General features: G+C 39.8%; 2 protein-coding genes across 2 annotated transcripts; one reads left to right on the top strand and one right to left on the bottom strand.

Moving 5' to 3' along the window:
* The first annotated feature begins 260 nt into the window (after positions 1 to 260).
* On the top strand, positions 261 to 13,819 carry LOC118123912 (methylthioadenosine phosphorylase). Its single transcript, XM_035181606.1, has 8 exons — positions 261 to 402; positions 1,342 to 1,428; positions 1,717 to 1,775; positions 2,002 to 2,169; positions 7,198 to 7,300; positions 7,971 to 8,210; positions 11,924 to 12,046; positions 13,204 to 13,819. The coding sequence occupies exons 1-8, from the start codon at positions 301 to 303 to the stop codon at positions 13,240 to 13,242; spliced, it is 921 nt and encodes a 306-aa protein (XP_035037497.1). The 5' UTR covers positions 261 to 300; the 3' UTR covers positions 13,243 to 13,819.
* A 1,191-nt stretch (positions 13,820 to 15,010) lies between these two features.
* On the bottom strand, positions 15,011 to 17,953 carry cdkn2a/b (cyclin-dependent kinase inhibitor 2A/B (p15, inhibits CDK4)). Its single transcript, XM_035181620.2, has 2 exons — positions 17,423 to 17,953; positions 15,011 to 16,086 (listed from the first exon to the last, which is right to left on the bottom strand). Exons 1-2 carry the CDS (start codon positions 17,543 to 17,545, stop codon positions 15,835 to 15,837), a joined length of 375 nt encoding a protein of 124 aa, XP_035037511.1. The 5' UTR covers positions 17,546 to 17,953; the 3' UTR covers positions 15,011 to 15,834.
* Between the last annotated feature and the right edge of the window lie 3,244 nt (positions 17,954 to 21,197).

Genomic DNA, 21,197 nt, shown 5'->3' on the forward strand with positions numbered 1-21,197 from the left:
TGCTCATCTTTTTAAACAATGAAATATGATATCCAGTTTGCTCATCAGCTTAGTTGGGACAGGTAATTAAGAGTATACAGTTAGTATGGCGTCTCTGCCTTTTGGCTAAGTAAGCAAGTATATTATCTGTTATTACCAGATAATTATGTGATATGTCTTCTATAAGGTGATAGCGTATTAAACATCTCTCTCTCTCTCTCTCTCTCTCTCTCTCTCAAGAGAAAAGATAAAGCGCTTTCGCTTTTGTTTTGAAAGCACGGTTACAGGAAGGGAAATGTTTGACTTCCGGCTCTGTGGCGGATGTTAAGCAGAGACTGTAAAGCTTCTTCTGCCTCAGTACTTTGCCGCATCTTTACTTTAACAGGAGAAGACCCAGTCATGGCTTCCACTGCGCCCATTAAGGTAAGGAGCCACCACGTAACGCCCCACTATAAACGTCAGTCTGGAAAATCAATGAGGAAGCGTAGCTCAGGTAAATTCACAGCAGCTGCAGCTCTGACAAACATGAAGTGCTGGGGGGAAATAAGCTAGTAGACGTTAGCATCGTGTTAGCCAAGCTTAAAGTGTGTCGGCTTTAAAGGTGTAAGCTAAAAATAATAAACATGCTAACAGGCTAAGTTCAGTGTACTGTCAAGAGGAGCTGGAGCGGAAGCATGTGAGGTGCATCCCCTGGAGCACGTGGTCACCCGGCATCTCTAACCACACACCGCGACAGCTGACTGCATGGAGGAGGAATTCAGGTCATACTTCAAATGAAAAGTAGTAAAACATCCCAGGAAACCTTTTATCTAACCCCAACCCTAACCTTTTATTACTGTAGTATTATCTTTATTAATAAAGATTTGCATTTATGTTTATATTGTGCGTTAAAAATATGAATATTTTGTTGCATATAGCTCGGAAGGAAAGAGAGTAGCCACACTGTGGAAAATCAAAACAGTAACTTTTTTGTTGAAATGACATTTAGGTTCACTTTAATATTTGTACAATATTTGTCTCTGAAGTGTGTTTAGGCTTAAACTTAATAGACTTAACACAGACGTCAACTGATAATAAACACTTAAGTTCTACACGTACAGTTTGTAAAGCTCTCTGTATCTGGGGGAAATAACAGCATCAAGTCTTACCAGATGAATTTGCCAATTGGTTACATGATTTGACGAAGTGCTCAAATAGTTTGAAACAGTTTTTGTGTTACTATCTTTGCTTTGATTTCCCAATTCTCTTATGTAAAAGGAATTTGTTTACATTTAAATTCTCTATACAGATGTAAGTGTTTTATTAGTGTGATATTAAGTTTGATAAATTTGACTGTTAATCTTTTTCGATTGTTTGATCTAGATTGGAATAATTGGTGGTTCAGGCCTTAATGATCCAGACATCTTGGAGGGAAGGACTGAGCGATATGTGGATACACCATATGGAAAGGTCAGTGAAGCTGTTGACCAAATCATAACCTTCTAGGGTAAAGAAAACAGCAATTAGTACAATTTAGATGAAACACACTAGTGAAAACATCACTAGGAATATTTTATATTAAGTTTCTGCCAATAGATCCCTTCCACCTAAATCTTACACACTGGACCTTTTAATAGATCGATGTAAATAACAAGCTCTGCTGGCATTCTGGCATATTTTTTGTAAAATGATTCCTTGCAGTAAAATAATTCCTTACTGTTTTATTCATAATTGGATGATTCTGCTCTTTTTGAACAGCCGTCTGATGCCTTGATACTGGGAAAGATAAAAAATGTGGAGTGTGTCCTGCTTGCAAGGTAAGAAAATGTGAATCATGAAAATGTTATCTGTTAGCACCATCTAGTGGAAATTCTGTGCACTTGTCAAATATACTAGACACTGTAGTTTCTGCATCTCTTCACACAATATTTCACTCCATATAAAATTAGTTTCCTGTTACATCTAAGCATATATTTTTATATCTCTGAAATTGATCAGTGTAAACTGTCTGTATCTCAAATGCTGTTTTTTTCCTATTCGTAGGCACGGGAGACAACACACCATAATGCCATCCAATGTGAATTACCAGGCCAATATTTGGGCGCTGAGAGAAGAGGGCTGTACACATCTGCTGGTTACCACAGCCTGTGGCTCACTGCGGGAGGAAATTCAGCCTGGAGACATTGTCATCATAGATCAGTTCATTGACAGGTGAGTGTGAACACATCAGATTATGGTTCAGATAACCTGCTAATCTGGTCATTTTAGTTTTTTTCCCTTCAATTTACTCCCAGGACTTAGATACTCTTCATAGTACCTTACTCATTTTACTCTCTTGCTGCTTTCAGAAATGCACTGAACTTTGGACATTTTCCTGAAATTTTACTTAGTGACTTTCAGTGCAGGCCTCTCCCCAACTACATCTTGCGATACTTCCACAATGCGAGACTCGTATTGGATTGGTTGATTTTCCTCTGGTGCTGCATAAAAGAGCACTGTTATTGGTAGGGACACGCCGGTGGAGCCTGGCCGGGATGGGGCGGGGCGGGGCGGGCCCGGCTCTCTTTACGGAACGAGTGGGTGAATGAGAGTTAGACTGAGGGTGGGAGGGAAGGAAAAAGAGAGCGATAATGCTGAGAGGCCCACGCCGAACACACACCGTGAATGAAAAGGACAGGCTCTAGAATGCCGGAAAAAATATTTATTGTCATCAAATACTGGGCCGGTAGAGGGAAGCCCTCTCTCCGTGTGCTGGCATCCTGGCTGGAGGCCAGTGGAGCTTGTGCGCGGCGCCTGTCTCTCCCTCCCCCACTCACTGGGCTGGCGGATAGGAGCAGGCGCTTCTTGTGCCTGTGTCCGGGCCTCTAAAGATGTTTAATTTGTCCAGTCTTGGCTCCTTCATGGCGCCCTCCGTAGAGAGGACCCGCTCCCGATGTAAATATAAAGTATTTAAATACAAAGGGCCCATTCCAGGGTAGAGAAAACAACAAATTGTAAAGTTTAGATGAAACACACTAGTGAAAACATCACACGGTTTATTTTATATTCAGTTTGTGCCAATAGGTCCCTTTCACCTTAAACACTGAACCTTTAAAGTAGTTGTTTTTTAGTGGAATGTTTGACGTCATGCATAGTTTATAATATTCCCATCTTTTGTCGTTCTCTCTCCAAGATACAGATACAGTATAATCACCCTGTAATTAAACTACAAACAAATTGAACATGGAACTGATGAGTCTACAAACACTTGGTCAGAATATAGCTCAGGACATTCAGCTTAGGTATTGGATAGTCATGGATATCTACTGTCTCCGCCTGTAGTTTACTAGATACCAGGGTTTTTAAGGGGTAAGTGTAAGTATTTTTGGGACTCTGGATTCTGGGATATTACTTCATATTTGTCGTACTTGACATAGATCTTGAATTTGTATTCATTTTGGTCTTAAAAGTCTTAAATTTAACTTGGTGAAACTGGCAGGAACCCTGATTTTTTTGTAGTGGCTCACAGATTGCCTTTTTTCTGGTGTCCAGCTGTCTCACTAACAAGGTTCAGAACATGATCCTAATTTTAGTTGCACTCAGGCACCATATTACTTCAGCACAGAGGTGTTCTGTGCTATTCAGCAAAATGATTGTGGCCACTATTTAACGGTCAAGACCAATGTCGGGACATTTTTTGCTGAGCAGTTGTCTCGCTGCTCTTTCTCACACCAGTGCACACGTGGCTAATCACAGGGAGAAGTCACAGAATCTAGATGAAGCAAAAAAAACCCTGTCCAGATGTGTAAACTGTGAGCGCGGCCCACAAGGGGGAACTTAGGGAACTTCCTGACTGTCCGATCAAATGTCTTTTCAAGTATATTCAGAGGTAAAATAACTATAGCTGAGATTCTTGTTTGTCTTTGTAACATTAAAATAACTTACAGCATCATAATATAATTTACAGCACAGCCTTAAACTTGAATTTTAGAGTACAAAGTATATTTATGTGAATTAAATGACTTCACGGTTCGCTTTTATGAAGTAAACTCTTTGAAATAAGGTATTTATAACTGAATGTGTTGTTATTGTTATATTATTTGTTTATGTTTCTCTTCTTGTTAAATAGTTCAAGCTTCGTGAAAAAAGTTGTTCTTGGTGGGTGTTCTGTAACAAGTGTACAGGAGGGCGACTGTACAAACATCTTCCCACAAATCTCAGTGACACGCCTCATGTTACTGTGTGACGAGAGCATCCAGATAGCTGAGTGAGAAAGAGGAAAGAGTTACTCGCTGTGGTTGACGCACTTGTTAAAGCCAGTTTTTGTTTACCGTCACTTTCAGTGGGAAACAATCTATTAACTTGTGTTTAATTTGTTTTTGTTGAGCTCTCAGGTGTCACAGTTTGCCTCAGGCTTTGGTGAGAATAAAAAATGTAGTCTCTGTGACATTCCACCTATGGAAACAGTTAACCCCAGTGTGGTGACAGAGCATCTACAGCACAACCTTTACTATACAGATAGTTGTAAAGTGTTGGGTTTCCTTCCTGCCTGTCATTGTTGTGTATCTTGCGTGTTGTGAGCAGTCAGTTCTCATTCATTCATTTTGCTCAGCTAATATCCACTCTCCTGCTAGTGGCTGTCATGTTGAGCTATATACAGTTAATTTTTTTATATATATAGTGTTGAAGCTAAAGGGAATTATGTCCTGAATTGTGCGATCAGCTCATTGATTAGTTGTCTTCCTTCATATTTAAAACGAGGGTCTGCATTGGTCTGGTATTCAACTCATGGATTCCTCCCACATTCAATTCCAGTGGGTGGATATATTGTACCTGGAGCCTGCGCAGTTGACTTGTACAGTCAACGGTCACAAATTGTGGGCTGTACACAGACAACATAACCTCCTCAGCTGAGGTGGCTGGTGAACAAATAGGAGCATTTAACAACTAAAGAGAGCGATTTCTATCAGGACCAGAGCAAATAGAGTGGGTGTTGGACTTGCTTTTTTCAGGTTGACTCAGGCACTGCACCAAATGAATGATAATGACAGTGTTGCGCTGTCACTGCTGGATGTGTACATAAGCAATGGATGGCTGTATTCACAACCAAGTGGCGTAATCCATGACCTCAGTAAGAATAAAACTTGAATTTGTTGAAATGCATTTCCACACACATCAGCTTTTTCGTAATGAACATCAACACAGGACCCAGGTATTCTGTCTCAGTGGCTCAGATTGCAGAAGATGATTATGAACTCTTCCGTTAGAAATAAAAACTCTTGCTGGTGAACCTGAGAATATCTTTCCATGAGAATTTATACTCTCTCAGCAGTATCTCTGACCTCAAGGCTTATACATGTGTTCCTATGTGTAACATACAATGAGCGTGACCCTGAGGCTGTGTGGTGCTCTCTCTCAGTCGGCGGATTGCACAAATTCCATTCAATAACTCAATATGTGCAGTGAGAGGTGCTTGTTTTTTAGTAAGGATGGTTTATTTGTTAGCAATGTGTTGGCAGACAACTGCCTGATTTGAGTCTGAATTGTGTCAGTGTGTTTCCCCTGTATACTTGTACACAAGTTTATCACGTTGCCTGTGGTTTTACTCGCCCGTGTTGGTGAAACCGATGAATAGCCCAGCTACCAGAATCAAGCACAGACGAGATCTGTTTATCAGAAATGAGGAAGTCGTTGGCTGGGACCTGTTCAGACTTGTCCTGCAACATGTGACGCCTTGTTTTCAAGGCTTCACTTTATGGATGCCACAATCTTTGTCATTACCTCTTCTTATTTACTAAAAAACAAACATTTGATCGCTGCATATATAGGTCAGTGTCACTGGCTTTGTCGAGTTTTAGGTTTTACAGTCTCACATGGGCCTTAAAACACCAAAGGTCCCAAAATCTATCTTTGCTCTTTATATATTTTGTTGTTTTTTCGCTTTGCAATAATCAAGTAGCATCTAAAGACTTGACATTTATTACCTCAGCCATGGAGATTATAGTTGTATTAGTGTTTGTTTTTTAGCAGGATTATGCAAAAACGACTCAACCGATTTACCATGAAACTTGGTGGAAGGATGTGATTATGGATCAGGAAAGTACCATTTTGGTGCGGCTCCGCATTAGTGGGAAGGATCCAGGGACACTTTTTTCACTTTCTTCAACATTACGAGATGGGGAATATTTTAACATTTTCACAGATCTTTCAGGTAATAATTCATGGATCATGATGAAAAAAATCTGGTGTGTTTAATGTTAAACAGTATATTTTATATTAAATTAATTTGATAATAATCATTAATTGCTAGATGAACCAAAACCTCATCTTGTAAAGTATTTAATTGTACAGTATTCCTTCTTTAAAAAAAATTTGAGAACAGAATGGATGGAAACAAAAGCATAGATTCCATCCAACATGAGTGCATGGATAATGTCCTTTTTCAAAACTGTTGCCATTGGTGATAAAAATGTGTGGGAAACATTTGCAACAGTGATTTTTAAAATGTTCTTGCATATGAAATGATGCCTGACCAAGATAACACGACTGCTGTCACAAAAACAAGCATTGTCCTCAGACCGCAGTTTATGTCTCTCACACACACACACACACACACTACTGTGAGTTTTTTCTTCTTTCAGTAGGGTGGAGCTGCAGCTTGCTGAAAATATTTAAGCACCAGTGCAAGGTTTATGAGTAAGCGATTGGGGTTGGGCAATAATTGAAAGATGCATATTTTGAATGACTGAGATAATTGTGTTATGACGTGCTAATCTCTGGGAAAATATGACAAATAGAATGTGTTTTGCTGATTTGCCACCACTGAGAAATCTATCTTTTTGATGACTTCATTACATAATGGTCTGTAAAACGGCACCATCTTATAATTCAGTGTTTATTAAAGACTTAGAGGCTGCTGGCAGTCACAGAAACCCTGGTACTCTCAAGCCACCGGGCTAAATCGGTCTGTTGCATACTATTTACCCACCTCCATAAGGAGTGGGACTGTGCCTGGGACTGTGCCTTGCGTGACCCCACTGTTTCAGCAGAAGTGTAAACTTGTAAACTGGAGGAGAGCTGTTGCCATAAAGATAGAGACCAGGTGCTGCCATAATCTGTGAATTGTTTTATGGTCCTAGATAGCTGTGAAAGGACTTTTCACGTTTTAAATAGGTTAATGATGATAATATTAATAAACAATCCAGCCATGGTTGCCATGAGAATAACTTTCAGTCCTTTGTGTTTGCTCCTGTTTGCCAGGACCACAAAGAGATCTCAGACGCTGTATGATGGACAGCCCACCAGTCCTCCAGGTGTGTGTCACATCCCCATGGCCGAACCTTTCTGTAACCGAACCAGAGAGGTGAGTCCATGAATACCTGGACAAATATCTAATTTCATAGATGTCTTGTACGTTTATTTATTCCAAACCTTTCGAATAATTAGTTTACTTCAAATTTGGAGTTTCCCAAAATTTCTACCAGGGTAAGTGTGGAGGTGGAAAAACGAAGAGGAAAGGTATATACGTTTAAACAATCTTACAAACCTCATGTCTGAGATGTAGCTTCAGTTTTTGAACTGATAAAGATAATTCTGCAAGCTCGTGCAAGCAGAAACCAAAACAAGATTAATTTCATGTTTTGAAACTTTGAAACTCTTAAAGACATCTCTTCTTAAGATGAGCATTTTACAGTTTTCAGGAACTTTTTCTATGACCTTGAGTTTCTTTCATTAACTAGTGTTTTTAAATTGAAAACAGTATCTCAGAGTGACAAAATTTTGGGTTCACAAAAACCCTCCTGTGTTGAGGGCAGTCCTGTCTTGGAATAAATATTGTGTAATGTTTCAGTCCATTGAAGATAGCAATAGACTGAAACATGCAGATGAGCAGATACCAAACAGCGCAGCAAGAAGATATTTATCTCAACAAGATGAGATAAATACAGTAACTATTCAAACCATGTGAACAGTCACCTGCTCCTCTTTCAATTTGCTGAGTGGAGACACTTACTAGCTCTACTGCCCTGGTGCAGGTTTTGGTGGAGGTGGCGCGGAGTCTGGGCGTTAAGTGTCACGTGCGAGGGACTATGCTGACTATCGAGGGGCCCCGCTTTTCCTCGAGAGCAGAGAGCCTGATGTTCCGACAGTGGGGCGCTGACGTCATCAACATGACCACTGTGCCCGAGGTGGCCCTCGCCAAGGAGGCCGGCATGTGCTATGCCAGCATCGCCATGGCAACAGACTATGACTGTTGGAAGGAACATGAGGAGGCGGTGAGTGACAGGCTGGTCCTAACAGCTGAGTTTATTTATTTCTGCTGCCATTGTCCTTGTGTGAGTCAGTGCTGGTCATTGGTGACATCACGTGCTCCCCGATCATTTCTTTATTTTATTCTATCATAAATTCCTCCGCAACTTCTCTCCTCCTCCTTTACTCATTTCAACTGCATCACACTTTTATTTGTCTTTTATTTTTAACGTTATGCTAATCGTAACTGGAGACCTGGGTAAAGGCAATCAACAAGGCAACAGGAAGCTAAAAATGTTAGCTAAAATAGCATTTATTATTTATCATTTATCTTGTTTTCTACCTTACCTATAGTATAAGCTAAATTGTAAATGAACAGCAAGTTCTATTTATGTATGTATGTTTGTATGTATGTGTGTATTTATTTTTCACTCATTTCTTCCCCCATTTTGCTCATAAAACTGAGCCAATGATAATTGTTCGTCACCAGTACTATGAATGGGGGACATTACACTTGCTGGAGAAAGAAAAAATGCAGAGTGACCTCTTCTAACTATTATCAGGGATAATAGTGCATATCTAATTTTACTGTCGACCACTTCCCTTAGGGCTTTATTTACCCTGTCCTCACTAAACACCCAGCTGATTCTTAAAGCTGTTTCTACATCCTTGGGCTGGTCACTTCACACAAGTGATTCCCAAACTGGGTTCCAGGACTCAGATGCTCTGCAGCAAATACTTTAGATGAAATTGTGCCACGTCGGTCAAATGTACAGGTTTTAACTGCTCGTGCCAAGCTGTGAACCAATAATAAAACAATAAAAAAATGATTGCTCAATTATGTTCTCTGATTGCAACACAGCAGATCAAGTCAATAATCACTGATCACATGGAGATAAAAACAAAGATGATGGACAGATGTTAATGTTTCCATAAACATGTGGCAGACAAAAAGTCCGTTAACTATGAGCAAACATCTTCGTTTGTTTTATTTGGACCTGTTTTTATTCCCCTGACATTTTTTTTGGACCCTCTGACTGCTACAGAGCAGTGGTCGCCTCTTTTACTCAAAGTTTATAAATATTGAATCTTGTGTGTCCAAATTGCCCCAAAGTCGGCTCTGGACTTCCCCGGGCCATTTCAAATACACATGCCAAGTGTGAAAACGATTAGTTGAATAGTTCGTGAGATATGCAATCCACAGACAGAGAGTCATTTATGGAATTATTAGGTAGAATGTGGTCTTAAAAAGTCGTAAATCTAATTGGTTGAAACCTGCAGAAACTCTGTTTGATGCATAAAGTAATCAGTAGTTGTTATTGTTCTCACTTTCTTCGTTACAAAGGGACCTTGTTTACTGTGATCTGTGATGATTAGTGTCGTCTTGTAGCAAGAAGCACAACAAAGTTTGGGTAAAGGAGCTCTTCACTTTTTGCCACAGAGTAAAGTAGTTTTTGATCAATTTAATTGTATTGGTTATATAAAAACTGTCCATTGTTTTACTATATATAAGGAAAAAAATGATATGGAGTCGTTTTTAGTGATATGTGTATTATTCCAGGATCTGTATAAATACATATTAGTAACAAATATAATAATGTGGTTCAGGATAACAAGTATCAGCATTTTGGTTGATTAGCGCAGTTGTTTTAGTTGGTCTTCTTTCTCCACTGAAGTTTTCTCCAGCTGTGCTCCATAAACAGACGTCCGTATCACACAGCTTCCGAGTGACCTACTCTCTGTCACACACTCTGGGTAATGCAATGAAAAATTGCATGTGGGCGAGCTTCAGCTTATTAGTCACTGATCCAGCCCAATTCACAACTCCACTTCCGAGTTCCTTCCGCTGACCTCTTCCCCCTCCTGTTGCCGAATGCTCGCCACATCCTTCCGCCCACCTACCCCCCCCATTCCCTACCAGATTCTCACTACCTCCTGGGCCGGCACACTGCCTGCCAGCCTCCGGTGGAAGCCCTGCCAGAGGAGGTTGACTCACAGTGAGTCATCAACTTCACTGTCTTCGTCCTCGCAAATGCCACAAATATACGAACCCAGTCATTGAGTGTGACATGAAAACAAAGCACTCAAGTGAAGTGTTAATGTTTGCAGGAGATAATCATGCAGCACAGGACGAAAACAAGGTTGTAACTTACTGTACAGATCACTGTACGTCTGGCTGAGAAATGATATAAGAATTAACCCTTAGATATCATATCATTTAATTTGGATACACATTTATACTCTCGACCGGGAATCAGATAAATAATTACAGACGTATAGATTTAAATTTCCACATTCTTAAAGGGGAGTTATGGATTGTGAATAAAGGGGATTAATATAGACTCTGCAGGTGAAATGGTTTTAAACTCGCTGCCTTGTTAATGATGACTCACTGGTGTACAGGGCACAGTTCACTGCTTGAAAAACAACAACCTGCTCGTCGCATCTGCACTGAAATTTAAGGTGGCTTGCTCACAGCTTCTGCTGTGACAGCTGTGTCAATACCCTCGTAACGAAACTAACTTTTCACTTTCACCCCAGCATCCAGGATTGAGCTGTAACTTGACTTGACATGTTTCATGATGTGCAATACAGCGACTTTGTGGGGGAGGGAGTTTGTATTCAAGGTGGACTAAAAATTCAATATTGTCATTAATACATTTTTTTCAGTGTTTTAAATGTCATTATTTATCAAAATTCAGTGGTCTTACTGAAACAACAATATATTGATGAGTACATATTTCTATATGTTGTATATTTGGCTCCCATTAGTCCAATACTGACTAAAACCTAATCATCTGTGTGACAGACCTCCGTTGTGTTGCAGAATCTATTCAAGCAAATGAATGAGCCTCAGCATTGGACCGTTTTTCTTTTCTTGATTTTTTTTTTCTGGTGTCATTTTCTTTGATTACAGTGCTCATGGCCACAGCTGCAAATATGTATTAATCCATCGCAGATGCACTATTTACTGCTGTCTGTCATTTTCAAAAAGCTTCAGGGCCTGTTTGTTTTTAGCTTGTTATGCCCACACACCAGTGGCTGGAGGTATTATGTGTTCGGGCTGTCTGTGTCGTTCCATTCTAGTGAATGCCCTGAGGGAATTTCTTCAAATTCATTATACGTTTGTTCATTTGGACTCACGGATGACCTGATTAGAATTCAGGGGTCAAAGGTCACAGTCACCTCATGAGTCCGGAGGATAAATGTATGTAGACTGAAACTGCTCTGGTTTGCAAAGGCATACAAGTGCAATGTGGTAATTCTAGTGAATTTAATGAACTCATCATCAAGCTATTTTGTGATGGGATTGTGTGGGATTGTGATTGATTGATTGTCAACAACAAGCTTGGGAAGTCAGAAAGTAGCCAAAGACTAACACATTGTTGGTTTTGTGTTTTTATTAGAATTTCTTCATCACAACATATATATATATATTTATACAGTATCAATATCACAAACTTTATCCTTGAGCGTAATTGAGACGAATATTGTATGCAGAATATAAAAAACATCTGATAGTGTCATCACAGCAGCAGCTTTGATTTCACAGGATGCTTCCTTCACATCATGAATATATGTCCATTGGGACTTTTTGATTCCCGCAACTTTATTCACAGTGCAAACATTTATAGGCCGATACATTATTGGGAAATACAAAGTAACTGTGACACAAGGAAGTGAAAATTGCATCGTGTTTTTTTAATCGCAGCCGGATATTTTTCTTCCTTTATCTCAGGTCTGTGTTGACAATGTAATGAAGACGATGAAGGAGAACGCCAACAAAGCCAGCAGTATCCTGCTTACTGCAATACCGCAGATTAGTCAGCTGGACTGGTCTCAGACAATGAAGACCTTGAAAGTAAGTTGTCAACTTTCTGATGAGTCATTTCCATCAAGTGTTTCGAGTAGTTGTGAAAGAGGGTCTGATTGTCTTCTGTCGGTCTCATCAAACTGTCTGGAGCTGAATTCCTTTCAAAACACCACCTGTTTATAATGGTGATTACATTTTTTGTGCCAGTTTAAATCAAATCAAATGCATTTACTGATGCCATCAGGAGGAATTTGGGGGGGGGGGGCTTCAACATGCAGATTGCAGGAGTCAGGGATCGAACAATCGACCCGCTCCACCTCCTGAACCTGTGTGTGTGTGTGTGTGTGTGTGTATATATATATGTGTGTGTGTGTGTGTGTGTGTGTGTGTGTGTGTGTGTGTGTGTGTGTGTGTGTGTGTGTGTGTGTGTGTGTGTGTATATATGTGTGTGTATATATATATATGTATATATTCATTACACATTTATGCTCAAAGGTGATACCACATGACTAACGTGATGAGTGATTTTATACTGGGTGCATCCTTAAGATCCATTTGTAACTAGAATGGCACTAAGTAGAGCACACACCCCCACCAAGGCCAAACAGTCCCCTTAAATTCAATCATGCTGCACCAAACTGCTCGCTCTCATAGATATCAGTTCCCTTATTATGCAAGATTTTTTTCTATTCATTAAATTTATTCCTTGGGGCATTGGTGAAAACTTCCAAAAACACCCTATCTCACAAAAAAAACAATTTTTTTGGGTCCACACCCCATCCTGCAAAGAAAACAAAACTAAATGGACGAGGGCAAAAACACATTCTCCTTGGTGGAGTAACAGTAGTTTTAAACATGCTTGAAGTGCATTGAGGTTGCAGTGAGGTAAGTGGTTACATTTCTCCTTAGAAGTTGTCTTTGTTTATTGCAGACAGCTACACTTTGAAAACCTTTTACCTTTTTTGTTGTACTGGAATTTTATTAATGACAACAGGCACAGATGTTTTGATTCAACTTAAGACAAAGATTTTATCATCATGTTGTTTGTTTTTCTCTTCAACTTCTACAAGAAAATGAACTTGCCTCTAGGAAACAAAACAAAAACTAGACCATGTTAACATGATCTAAACGTAGTAAGCACAATTGCTGTATTTATATGAGTCATACATTGGGGGAAAAAAACTGTTTTGTTCCTTCTGTTGCAGTCAATGGCACAATCTTCGGTTATGTTACCAAAACACTAAGGGTGTAGAAAACAATTGAGTAGAAAAAGGACCCGAGACACCACCTGCACCGACTCCGACTCCTACACGGACAACAGACTCGACTCTGCCTGCGGATTTGTCATCAGTGAATCACGAGAAAGTGCCTCACATAAATAATGCATGTGCTGTGTCTGCAGCTGGAGTTTCAGTGTTTTTCTTTTTTTTCCTTGACTCAAGATGCATAAAAAAAGTCCCTCTTCTCTCTGATCAACACGCCACACTTTCTCTCTGGAACACTTCAGTCTAATCACATGTTTACAAAACACTTAAAAAGACCAAGAAACGATTTTAAATCTTACGACTATGCTAGATTTTTAGTTTTTTGTGGATTTCGATTTTGTTGTTGTCTGTAAGCCTTTGAAATTTATACATTTGTTGCCAGTAAACCATTGGTGTCTTTATTGCTGTTAATGCAGGATGTAATAAACAAAGTCTTTGTCATTTAGCACATGAATATTTAGTTACTGCCTTCGTCATATTACACAACTAAAAAAGTTTTAAATACCTGCAAACACTTCAGCAAAAATAGTTTGAATAAAATTCTTGTTCTCGGGAATATTTGTCTTTGCTTTCTGGGGAACAGTTTCATATTTGGTGGAATACTTTCATTTGTATTTGTTCTACATCACTGTTGCATGTGTGACATGAATCAGATAATCAGAACTTTTACAGCATTTTATTTCTATATCAGATCGGATCCCTGCATTTATAGACACAGGAGAGACACACTTTTGGACATAAAATGTTCAATACACTAAGATTCATCATCAACTAATGATTTTTGTAGGAGTGCTGGGCCTTTAGAGCCACTCATGTCCTTTTTTCTCATCTTCATTTGCTGCAACTGAATCTTGTCACTATGCAGAGTATCTAAAAATAGTCTCATTGCATTTCCTCTTCGTTGCCTTGTCTCAACATTATGAACATATTTTTCAGCAGAAATGGGCGCCAGAGATTTTGACTTCAAAGAGCTGAGGTCACGTTTTGCCGTTATCAGAATACGTGCAGGGAAATGTGAGCCTGTGCAAGAATGCCTTTCAGAATAATTACAATTTGAATTAGAGTTGAAAATAATGAATAGGAAAAAAAAGTGTAAAGGATAAAGTATTGGTGTATTTATGTCTTCAGGATTTGTCAATTCCGATTTGAGTTTCTTATCAAAGTAGGAATGTTTGCCGGACAGAAATGTAGACATTATTTCGTTATATTCTTAGCTTGACATATGTTGGACTAACTGGTTCCTCTGTTGATACACAAACAGTGTGTTCCGGCCTGAAACTCCAAAAGAGACAAAACAGAAGTGTCGTGGGTTTGGGGTTAAATCTCATGTTGAGTGCACTAACTATAGAGGTTGAAATTCAACTATAAGCTAATGTTGAATTTGAGAAAAGGGTAGATGCTTATTGTGACTTATTTCATACACATTACAAACTCACATTGCAACTTATCTAAAGTGCAGATTAAACCTGACTTTCTTTAAGTAGAAAAAGTATTTAAATTAACAATTTTCTGTCAAATAGTGTCTATTCTTGTCTCAACATTTTCAGTGCAGAAAAATAAATGGTTCCATGAGCCTTGATCTGATCGGTGTGTTTAACAGTGAAGTCCAGAGCTGCAGTAAGAACATGATAATGAGCCATGAGCCCATATTCATGCAGTGGTTATGTGAAGCAGTTTCCTGTATCCGATCATAAATATTCTAAAAAAGAAACCTGTTTTGTAGCAGCAAATACAAATAATAGTGACCTAATTAAAAATATTTTAATTTCCTGCCATGGGCTCAACAGTGCATTGACATTTTAGGTCTTCAAACTTGTAACAAAATTCAAATATAAATAATCATAGCTTGATTTTTTTAGTTTTCTTCCTCTGGTACATTAAATCAGCCATTACTGCATGTGAAGCATAACCCACTTGCTTTTGCGTCTCCCCACCTTTAAACACATGATCAATCTTAAGAAGGGACATTTTATTAAAGTGCATACTATCCCAGATCTGTTGATCATGTTCACGAAGAGGAAATTGGACTATAGGGATAATTCTCACAGAATAGTGCATCACAGTAAAGACACTAATGTTCCAATGTGCAAAACATTTTTCAATGGCTTTTGTGCTATTTGGTTAAATGTCTGTCATGGCAAACTATTCAAAATTCAGTGTGCTCATTGGAAGTATGAGAAAAATCAACCACAAGCATACCTTAAAAATACTATACTATACAAATATTACAGTAAAACGCTCAACTGGATTGCTTTACACTTAATGGAGTGTTTCAATGACACAACTGAAGCTAAACAATAAATAAAAACTGAGAAGTGTGACAGCATTTAGATTGTTATTGCAGCTTTTTTTTAAGCTCGTGTTTGACATGTTAGCGACGCTGTGCCTGTAGATGACCCTGATTTCGTTAGAAGTGAAGCAATCTTGTTTAAATGAAACAAATAAATAAAAACGGATCTCACAGCAGTCACTGAGTGGTTCGAGGCGGTTCGAGGCTGCAGGCCCCCGCAGCGGGGTCCGCCTCTCAGAGCTCTGCCTCCCGGTTCACAACGCCCCGCAGCACGGTGTGTTTCACAGATTCTCCAGGAAGGCAACCACGTCCTTGTTGCCGTACTCCTCGGCCAAGTCCACGGCCCGACGTTGTTTGTTGTCCCGGGCCTCTGGGTCAGCCTGGTGCTCCACCAGCAGCCGCACGGTGCCCACATGGCCCGTCCTGGCCGCGTCATGCAGCGGCGTGCTCCCGGTGCTGCTGTCCGCCACGTTGGGGTCCGCTCCGTGGCCGAGTAAGAGCTGAGCCACCGCTTCGCTCCCCATCATCATCACCTTCATTAACAAAGATGTAAAGATTTAGGCAGATCCACATGTAATTAATGTGACCATCCTGCACACATGGAAACATGTTACAGCATTATAAAAGCAGAAAGTACCAAACATGGATGCATTGATCTGTTTGCAATTTAATAAAAACACACTGAGCCAATAACTAATTTTACTATTGTTTCTCCCCGTTATATTCAAAGGCTATTGGAGGATTTAAAGTACAAGTACATTGCTATTCAGGACTGACGCTCCCGATAAAAAACTTCATGAGGCACAAAACAAGTATGAGAAAACATTGTCCCCAAATTAACTACATTTTACTTAATCTTGACTATTATATTTTATAGGAGATATGAGTGTGTGTGTCTATCCACTGGAGCGGCTGCAATCCTCATATCACGCACTGAAACAACGCAGTAGGAAAAGGCCAGCATCACATTTTACTTCCAAATGATGTGGCTCGTGCGCCACGGGCCTTTTCTAGGCCTCATTACAACTTTAGTTTCGTTTTCTTCCATCTTACTAACACATTATACTTCATTCAACTGATTTAAATTGAAAGTTAAAAACGTTTATATCCCCCTCGGTACAATAAAGCTGGATTGCGCAAGATACTAAGACTCCATCTGCATTTTGAGATGGGTTACCCTTTTTCTTTTTTATAATATAAATGTCAAAAAAGAAAAACTAACGTTCAGTATTATACATTATGGTCCGTACAGGTTTTCAGCAGAAGCTATAATGCTGTTTAACTGCTGGTGTAACAGAAAGAAAGAAAGAAAGAAAGAAAGATGGAAAGAAAAGACAGAAAGAAGTAAAGAAAGCTAAAATCAATACCCGCTTGAATGATCTATTGTTTTGCGGATTAAAGTCAATTACGAGCAAATGGAAGCTTTATTATAATAACAATACTTTCTACTTTTAACGTGACTATGATTCTCCATTATAAGGCTGCTCTTCTTCTGTGGGCCTCATCCAAAACAACGCAATGGGAAATAAATAGTGATCCAAAGTCACAGCATTCACTGACTTTAGTAACTCGTTCAAGAAATATAAAGGCTCCATAAAACGTGCGCTTGTGTTTAATTTAGCTTTCAAGTGAGTTTTCTGAAAATGCTAAAAATGCCTGAGTTTGACCATGCAGGCCCCAGACTCACGGGGCTCTGCGTCTTGCTCACATGCGTTGCTTTTTCACCAAATAAGTAAAAGAACAATGTAATAAATAACCATAACTTCATTTCGCCCGTAATTCTGTCGTCATTTGATGTTAACACGAGACGCATTTAAGCGTCAAACTGAACTTTTTCTCGGCCGATGACGCGCATCTGGTGACACCGACCTGCAGAGCCCTCCGTCCGAATCGGTTCAGGCCGTTAACGTCCGCCCCTGCCTGGAGGAGACCATCCACAGCCGCGGTGCGTCCGTTCGCCGCGGCGGTGCTCAGCTCATCCTCGAGAACCATCGCGATGTCCCCGGAGTGGGCAGCGGGGAGCAGCGGGGAGCTCCGTGGAGGATCGTGGAGGATCGTGGAGGAATCGCTTCGGCAGGTAGCGTGATGCTCACTGAAGAAAAAAAAGCAGCAGCTAATGCTAATATAAATAGTAATGTAGTAAAACCAGGGGAGAGCGCTGGAGGTGGGGTGGATGGGTTCTGGTCAGCGGACCTCAGCTGATGCCTGAGGCGGGTGGGTCAGTCGTGCAGAGCGGTCTCTCGCTCGGTGTGTGTCCGGGCTTGCCTCTGTTTTGAATGGGTGACGTCTTACTGCTGCATGGCCTCGATGGTGCGCATGCGCCCCTGCTCCAGCTCGTTTCTGACAGCCCGGACCCGCGCGTCTCTCTCCGTCTGCTCGGCGTCATGCACAGACTCCTCCTGTGTCACAGAGATAACGGAGGCATAAAAGTGCGAGCAATGTCCGACAGCTTCCAGCTTTTAGTACCGACTTTGTTTATTCACTGCGTCTCAGTGGGAATCTGCGGAAGCCCATTTCCGTCGGTGAAAAAAGATCGATAACAAATAAACAATCGTGAGATTTAAAAGTTGAAACAAGATACTAAGTCCTTATTTTGTACTTACTCATATTTCGAGATACCAAGTCGTTATTTAGACATATTCTACTTTTATTTTCAGTCACTAACTCGTTACTTTGAGATACAGAGATAATATTTTCTACCAAGTCATGTTTTCAGATACAAAGTTGTTATTTTGAGATATTACGTTTTTATTTGGAGATACTAAGTCATTGTTTGGCGCTATATTCGAAATACCAAGTCAATATTTTCTACTTACTCACATTTGAATTTCTCGTTATTTTGAGATATTAAGCCGTTGTTTTGTTTTAGCGACCTTCACCACTGCTGTGAATGACGGAGGAGAAAACACAGCGTGCGAGGCCTCCGTTGGGAATGTGACCGATAATCGATCAGTAAATGAATGTATGCGTGTGAGGTGAGGATAGATGGACTGATTGTTCGTCGTAGATGGAATAATGGTGGCCAGCTATGCGTCGGTATTGAAAATGGGATGCAACACGTTCCTCGTCAGATTGAATCAGGGATGTCACTGACCCGAGGATGGTGGGAAGGTTGAAAGTTTATTCTTTTGAATATGATTCTTGGAAAGATCTGTCTTTTCAACTGAAACAGGATGTTCAGGATTCATTTGACACAAATGTGTGTGTCCCCACCCTCTCTCTCTCTTTTTGTTATTTCAAAGTGCGCTACTCACAGCTCGTTCTTTCTTGGAAACTGGAATAGGACAGTTTCTATGATACACCCGAGTCCTGTGATTAGACGGATAGAAATATGAAAGGCTCAATGTTGCTGATTCAGAAAGGCTGTGGGCAGATGAGCAGTTCCTTATTTCAGTCTCATTATGAGTCGTGTTGAGTGATGCTGATTTCAGGTTGACACAGAACCAGACAAAATTAAAAAGCTTACAAGTGTGGAATTGGCCACCAGGTGAATGTGAATGAGAAGAAATATTTCTGAACAAAATTGTCATTATTATAATAAGTTTTATTTATGTAGCACTTTTCTTAACATATAATGGGCTTAAGAGATGTAGAAAAAAGGAAATTAAAAGAAAAGCAATCAAAACAAGAGTTACACACATAGATAAAACAATATATGTCAACATTTATAAAAGCTCTGTGATTATAAAATGCAAAAAGCACTGACCATTCCCTGAAAAAGACTCCTTCGCATCTGTCACTACACACCAACAGATGTTAAACTCCTGAAGGCCCTTTTTTATATTTTGATTTTACCTCTGGTGGAATCAGAAATTGGCTCCTTTACAAAAGTAAATAGAAGGCATCCCACTATTTACAAATACCTTGTTACAGGTAAAGGATCTGCATTCAAAATCGTAGTAATATCCAACAAAATATAGTTAATTAAATATATTAATATAAGATAATTTAGTTATGAGTTATCCATCAATCCGTCTATTGGGCTATACTGCGAATCCTTTAAGAGTTGCAGAACCCTTTGAGAGTCATGATAGGCTGGAGCCAATCTCATCTGACTGTCAGTTCTTTTAAAATAAAAAATTGCCCCCCATAGAAAAAGTGCTGAATGGCAATAAACTGTACTTTACAGCACTTTGAGTGATCATCATCCAGACTAGAAAAGCTCCATATAAATACAGACAATTTATCATTATTATCATGATGCATGACTGCATAAACAGCATGTTAAGATTAAAGTCAGCCAGGATGGAGCTAGAGCTGTGTCCTATATAGTCCATATTAAATACCAAGTTGTATTAATTTTTTTAATGAAATGATTACATGTTTTAATGATAAAAGATGCATAAAAAGTACATTATTTTTCACTGAAATTAAGGTGATGCAAATAATTGGTTCTCACACGACTTTCCAGCTCGACAGCAGTGAGCTTGATGTAAAAATAACGTTTCCTGATGCAGCTGCAGCTCGAGGAGCGATCGGTCATACAGTGTGCTGAGGTCACAGTGTGGTGGTGTGTGTTTCAACAATCTTAATTCTTAGTTTATCTGTGTAAAGGTGAGAGGACAAGTGTGGAATGTGTGTTCGCCTGGGGCCTCACAGCCTGTAGCGACAGCGTGTGGGTGGAGGTGTGTTGGTTTGGAAGTCCCCTGTGTGCGCATGCATGTGTGTCTGTGTGTGTGCGTGTCTCTGTGTGTGTGTGTCCGTGATTGCAGACATTATGGCTTTATGCCTTTCATGTTCTGTTTAAAGTATGAAAGAGTAAACAGGTTACATTTTTACACAGCAACAGAGGGACTTTGAAGGGGACAATTAAATCTGGCTTTTAATAACAGCTGAGGCCATCATCAAACATGTCTGCCACCGCGGTTTCTCTTTGTAGGGCTTGACTTCATGACATCAGTGCATTTGGAACGCGCTTTTGGTCAGAAGAAATGCTTCAGGAAGAAAGTCCTCCTCTTCTTTGCTAAATTTAGGAGCTTAGTTTGGAGGAAAGTGGTCAATAGGGCATTATTGTAATCTGTTGTGAGGTCTTTCTCACAGAACCTCCTCAGAGTTACATTCCTCAGTATTACACTAGGTTGCTTGGTATTTTAATGTTAGAGCATATGTCTTCTCAGAATGAAAGAATGAATGAATGAAAGCTTCATTCACACTTATTTTTGCCAAATTTGACTTTGCATACTGACACCTACGCGCCATCCAAACCACAAGCCTCCAGAGCTGAGAAGGGGAATACCTGCTCAGATGCCCAGTCCATGAAATCACCTCCTGCTGACTGTTCGGTTGAAATCCCCCTTTTATTACTTGTTTTGAATGGTTTTATTGTTTGTCCTTTTTACTGCTGAAAGAATACAATGTTTGGCACTTCAGAGGTTTACAAAATTACAGTTATTCCAATTGCTTCCGTTGCTACTAAATCTGCGGCAGAACACAAAAATCTTCTGCACAGACGTTTGATGACAGATGGCTGAATTTCGAATTGATGTCCACTGTGGTGAAGTATAAACTCGATGAGCCTCGGTTGTCCTCACTTGCATATATGATTTTATGTCAACATAGATCTGTCGACCGAGAAGAAGATTCTTGGTCAAGCACAATAGAAACATCTCAGTATTTATGTTTCTAACTGCTAATCTATCTTCTT

The sequence above is a fragment of the Hippoglossus stenolepis genome, chromosome 2, assembly GCF_022539355.2.
Source record: "Hippoglossus stenolepis isolate QCI-W04-F060 chromosome 2, HSTE1.2, whole genome shotgun sequence".
Classification (NCBI taxonomy): domain Eukaryota; kingdom Metazoa; phylum Chordata; class Actinopteri; order Pleuronectiformes; family Pleuronectidae; genus Hippoglossus; species Hippoglossus stenolepis.

Bases quoted from the DNA above. Each gene is read 5' to 3' on its own strand.
- LOC118123912 (XM_035181606.1), top strand. From the start codon at position 301: ATGTTAAGCAGAGACTGTAAAGCTTCTTCTGCCTCAGTACTTTGCCGC. The intron at 403-1,341 runs GTAAGGAGCCAC...TGTTTGATCTAG, and splicing joins CTTCCACTGCGCCCATTAAG to ATTGGAATAATTGGTGGTTC. The intron at 7,301-7,970 runs GTGAGTCCATGA...GCCCTGGTGCAG, and splicing joins TCTGTAACCGAACCAGAGAG to GTTTTGGTGGAGGTGGCGCG.
- cdkn2a/b (XM_035181620.2), bottom strand. From the start codon at position 17,545: ATGGTTCTCGAGGATGAGCTGAGCACCGCCGCGGCGAACGGACGCACC. The intron at 16,087-17,422 runs GTCGGTGTCACC...TTGTTAATGAAG, and splicing joins TCGGACGGAGGGCTCTGCAG to GTGATGATGATGGGGAGCGA.